This window comes from Mesoplodon mirus (assembly GCF_964341445.2).
Source record: "Mesoplodon mirus genome assembly, chromosome: 19".
In the NCBI taxonomy this organism is placed as follows: domain Eukaryota; kingdom Metazoa; phylum Chordata; class Mammalia; order Artiodactyla; family Ziphiidae; genus Mesoplodon; species Mesoplodon mirus.
The window spans coordinates 64473698-64479319 of record NC_138995.1 but is presented as its reverse complement, the minus strand read 5'-3'; the positions used below and the strand labels follow the sequence as shown (position 1 = coordinate 64479319).

At 42.6% G+C, this 5622-nt stretch overlaps 1 protein-coding gene across 1 annotated transcript; it reads right to left on the bottom strand.

Annotated features, from left to right (window-relative positions):
- Positions 1–2867: 2867 nt before the first annotated feature.
- On the bottom strand, positions 2868–4717 carry ZSCAN4 (zinc finger and SCAN domain containing 4; the record flags this gene model as incomplete). Its single annotated transcript, XM_082606338.1, has 3 exons — positions 2868–3939; positions 4032–4197; positions 4322–4717. 3 exons carry the CDS (start codon positions 4715–4717, stop codon positions 3182–3184), a joined length of 1320 nt encoding a protein of 439 aa, XP_082462464.1. The 3' UTR covers positions 2868–3181.
- Positions 4718–5622: the final 905 nt, after the last annotated feature.

The window sequence follows — 5622 nt, the reverse complement described above, 5'->3', positions numbered from 1 at the left end:
ATTTATTTCACTAAGTATAATACTCTCTAGTTCCATCCATATTGTTGCGAATATCAGAATTTCCCTCTTTTTTATGGCTGAGTAACATTCCATTGTCTATATGTGCCACATCGTCTTTATCCATTCATCTGCTGATGGCACTTAGGTTGCTTCCACGACTTGGCGATTGTAAGTAGCGCTGCTATTATCATTGGGGTGCGTGTCTTTTTGAAGTAACGACACTCAACACACCAGAAGTGTGGCTGTTTTCTCACACCAACCAATTGTCTGTGGCACCAACTGGGTGTCCTACAATTCAGTGAATTCTGACACTAATTTGGGTTAGTGAAAATCCCTCAGGTTAAGGGCTCAGTCCCATATGATTGCCCCCCACTTCAGAGGCCAATTGCAAATAGTGGGTACCCATGTTACCCACAACTTCTGTCTGAGTTGGCTGCAAATCAGAGGTTCCCCTAACTGCCCTCCTCGAATTGGATTATTCACTAGAACGGTTCACAGAATTCAGGGAAATACTCACTTACTTAAACAGTTTATTATATTAAAGGGTATGATAAAGGATACAGATGAACAGCCAGACAGAGTTATAGAGGGAGAGATCAGGAAGGGCCCCGAGCACAGGAGCTTCTGTCCCTGTAGAGTAGGGGCATGCCACCCTCCTGGCACATGGATGTGTTCTGCAACCTGGAAGATCTCCAAGTCCTGAACTTAAGAATGCATGATCCATTATTAACTCAATCTCCAGTTCCTCTCCACTTCCAGGAATGCAGGGGTGCAGTGGGGCTGAAAGTTCCAAGCTTCTAATCATAGTTTGGTCTTTCTGGTGATCAGTCCCCATCCTGAAGCCATCCAGGAGCCCACCAAGCATCACCTCATTTAAAGCCAAAGACACTCCTTTCATCCAGTAAACTTAAAAGGATTTAGGTGCTCTGTGTCAGAAGCCAGGGTCCAAGATCAAATTTTAGAACAAAAGATGCTCCCAGGGGAATTCCCTGGAGGTCCAGTGGTTAGGGCTCCACTCTTTCACTGCACTGTGGGTGTGGGTTCGAGCCTTGGTCAGGAAACTACAATCCGACAAGCCCCGCGTCGCAGCCAAAAACAAAAACAAACAAAAAGCTCCTAGTGCTCTTATCTCTTAGGAAAATACAAGGGTTTTGGGGGCACTGTGCTGGGGAACCGGGAAGAGTTATATATATATATATATATATATATATATATATATATATATATATATATATGTATATATATATATATATATGTATGTATATATATATATATACATATATACATATATATATATATACATATATATATATATTTGCTGTTATTTCACTACCCATCTCCCAGAGGTCTTTCCAAAGAAAAGCCTTCTTTCATACGAAGATTTGCAAGAATATTCACCATAGTAAAATACCTGGAGACAGCCCAGGAAAGAGGGTGGATGAATGGGCTTCTCCACTTAGTGGAGCATTGTCCCAGCAAGGGAATAGCAAGGGAATCAGAGAAGTGTCACAATTTACCCCGCAGAATGCCCCTGTTCCAGTATTCAGTCCATTTCTATAGGGCACCTTCTAGTTTCTCAATGAGACTGAACCCTAATTTCCTATTGAAGCCAGATCACAAATGTGTTCACAATAACTATCACGTGAGCTTTTGCCTCGACTGTACACAGAATCCGTTTTCTCCAAACTGCTCTTTCAAACTGGTTTTGCAAATAAGCCTTCCCTACCCCCACACACTCCATCTACTGGAAGAAATGCATGGAAAACATTGGACTTTTCTGGTATTTGTTAATAAAATTGCATTCTGCAACTTTCAGTCACCATTCTTCTTTAGGTCCAGTTTAGCTATTAAATTGCCAGTAAATTATATGATTACATATTATTTAAATACAAAGGGTCCCTTTCGTCACTTAAGGCCTCTTTCCAAGTTTCCATCTCCGCTCCCCACCTTTTTAGGTGCCTGTGCTGCACTAGAGATAAAGGGTATGGACGGAGGACAGGGCAGCAGGCAGGGAAAGTCTCGTTGGACCACTGAGCTTGGAACTCACTGTCTTATTGTAACCGAAAGTGGGGTCCGGCTGCTCGCCACTCAAAAGCCAATAAAGAGGCCAGGTTGGTGGAAAGGAAAGTGCTTTATTTTGGGTGCCGGCAACCGGGGGATGGGGAGGGTGGACGGCTGTCCTAAGGCTGACTCCACCCGCACCCCCCCCCGCGACAATCAGTGGGCAAGAGCTTTTACAGACGGAGGGAGGGGACCACATGCAGAAACAGCAGTCAGCTCTAACAGTCATCTTGAAATTGGGCATCTGTGCTCTGATCAGCGTCATCTTGATTGTTTTAAGCACAGTTAGTCTTCAGGTTCAGGGTCCGTTCTTTCACCATTTCTTTGAGGCCAATTCTCGGAATTGTGGCAGCTTATGTCATGGCTACAGCCTGGTTATCATGCTGTTAACTTCTTCCACCTGGTGGGGGTTTCAGTATCTACAAGAGAGCTCCCAGGATATGGCTCAGAATATTATCTGTAGTTCTTAAGGAGGAACTAAAGCTCCTTGATTTTTGCTTAATGACTAAACAATTAATTGGTCTCCTTTGACTGTTTTCCTTTGTTTCTGCATTTTCTCACTTCCCTGATTAAACTTATTCTTTTGCTAAAGATTTTCCACAGACAAAAGCAGGCTGAGGACATGGTGGGGGGCAAGGACCATAGGATCCTGCTCCGTTTCACTCTCACGTGGGACACACGCCAAAATTTTAAAGAATAAACACCAACATAACATATCCAGATGCTTTTCTATGCACTTGAGATACTTTAGTGAACAAAACTGAGAAATTCCCTGCTCTTCATAAACTTACTTTTTTTTTGGGGGGTGTGAAACAATAAATGGAGAATACAATCAGGAAATTACATTCTTTTTTTTAAATTGTCTTTATTTATTTATTTTCTTTCCTTTTTAAATTTTTAATCTTATTTAATTATTATTATTTTTGGCCGTGCTGCAAGGCATGTGGGATCTTAGTTCACCGACCAGGGATGGAACTTGTGCCCCCTGCAGTAGAAGTGCGGAATCTTAACCACTGGACCGCCAGGGAAGTTGCCACTTTTTAAAAATTATTTTTATAAAGTATATTCTATAGAGCAGTACTATGGAAATAAACATACGCACATACATAATTTATATACATCACATTGGGGCCGTAGCCAAGGAAGCTTTTAGTGTGGAGGGAACACTTTTGAGGGCAATTTTCTGGTGAAACCTAAGGTGGCGGTGGTAGGTGGAGGACTGGCGGAAGCGTCTCTGGCAAAGGGAACATACATAGGGCTTCTCTCCCGTGTGGATTCTCTCGTGAGCCCGAAGGTTGGTTTTGTGGCTGAAGGCCATTCCACACATGCTGCACATGAAAGGCTTCTCTCCTGCATGAATCCTCTGATGCACATGTAGGTCTGATGCCTGGAAGAAGCCTTTGCCACACTCGGCACAAATGTATGTCCTCTCATTATTGTGTCTTTTCTGGTGAACTTTTAACCGAGAGGGATACCTAAAGATCTTGGGACACGTCTCACATTCATATACTTTTGGGGCTTCGTGGAATCTTTCTTGGTGTTCCCCACGTGCAGAGTTCCCCTCAGTGCTCTGATGCATAGAAACAGACTCAAGGGTGACCTGGTCTGCCTTGAAGAGAAACTCTGGTTCCACCTCCACAAGGACATCTTGATAGGAGGGTCCTTTCAGGGATCCTTCCTGGGACCGGGAGGGGCCTGGACCTGCTCTTCTGGAGCTGAGTGGATTCTCCAAATAAACACCTCCTTCTTCAGGCCTCGGACTGTTCTCTTCTTGGATAATGAGTAGGAAAGGTATTTGATTGCTTGGACTAGTAATACGGTCATTTACTTGACAAGTTTTCAGAGAAATGTTGCCACCATTTTCTTTACCTTCACTTTCTGTAGTGGGGGAAAAAGTGACTCAGTGAAGTTATGCCCAAGAAAAAGTTCACACAGATCATCCCTCTGGTACCTGGGCTTTCCCCACTCACTTTGTCTTGTTTCCAGGGAAGTATCTTGAGGAGTCCAGAAAGGTGTCCCCATGTTCTCTCTTGCTGGAGTTCCTGTCGACAACTGTTTTGTGAAGTGAACAATGACTTCTCTTAAGGGCGTATTCTCACAAAAGAGGGCTTCCTGTCCCTGCATGTGGACGTGGACCTGTGAACAAAGCCTGATTACTATCTATAATAACTTCTTTCTCTACTTCCAGGCAACTCCAACAGACTACTTATTCCTTACACCCCTTTGCCCCTCACCCCGGGGGTCAGAACCCTCTACTTACTAAGCCAGGTGGCTTCATGCCATCATCGGTGAGATCTTCCATGAATTTCTCCAGGTTTCTGCCGCTTGCATTCCATTTCTCTTGTAAAGTGGACCTGTCACAGCAGTGGCCATTGATCATAAACTGTTCCAGGACCAAACGAGAAATTATTTCATCCTTGCTGTGTTTTTCTGGCTGCAGCCATGAGTGAAATAATTTATAGAGTCTTTGCAGCTCCTGTCTTGCACATGAGTTATTGCTGTTTTGAAATAAGCTGAGCTGGGTGTTCCGGAACTCAGAGATCCCCTCTCTCTCCTGGATGGCAGATCCTTGGCTGGGTTTAAGCTCTAGATTATCTGACCCAGGATCCTTCCTGGATGGTTCATCTTGAAAGGAGATTCTGAGGTCTAAAGCCATTCTTAACAAGAATTCTCAGAGCCGCAACTTCAGGAATTCAATCTCTGCTGACTTGTTTCTTGGGGGATCTCTTTCAACAACTGGTGGATGTTTAAGAACTGCAAGCTAGAAATAGAAGAGATATGTAATAAATTACAACACTGGTATAATTGAAAAGCAACAAACAAAATTCAGGTTCAGTTGAGTTCATGGATGAATTCTACTAGACATTTGGTGAATACACAAATGGAGAAAAGCACAACCTCATCAGTCATCCCAGAAATGCAAAATAAAACTACAACAACGTGCTACAAAATACCTATCAGAATCACTAAAATAAAATAGAGTTAGCATTGGCATGGATTGGAGCACCTGGCACTCTCAGTCACTGCTAGTGAGTACTCACGTTGGAAATGCTTTGACTAGTATGTGCTAAATCTGTATTTATGCATTCCCTGTGACTCATCAGTTTTACTCCTCGGCATGTACTCAACGGAAGAATATACTCATGTGCATCAAAGGCATATACAATAATGTTTCTATCAACATAATTCATAATATTCCCATGCTGTAAATACTCTAAATGTCCAACATTCAATGGGACAGATTACAATTAATTGATGTAGAGGCATATTTGATAGCAATGAGAAGAAATTCTTCATGCAACAACATAGAATAACCACAAAACAGAATGTCAAATGAAATAATCCAGGCACCAAACAATACATTTTTTTCTTCTCGTTTATGTTCATTGAAAAGCATATAAATACTATCAATATTATTTAGGATGTTGGTTAAAATTTTGGAAACAATAGTAGATCCTGGGATAGGTACATATGGAGGGCTCCATAGGACGACCCCATCCCAGTTTGCCTGGGACTAAAGAGAGAGTTCCTGTGATGCTGTACCTCCAATTTTAGCTGGCG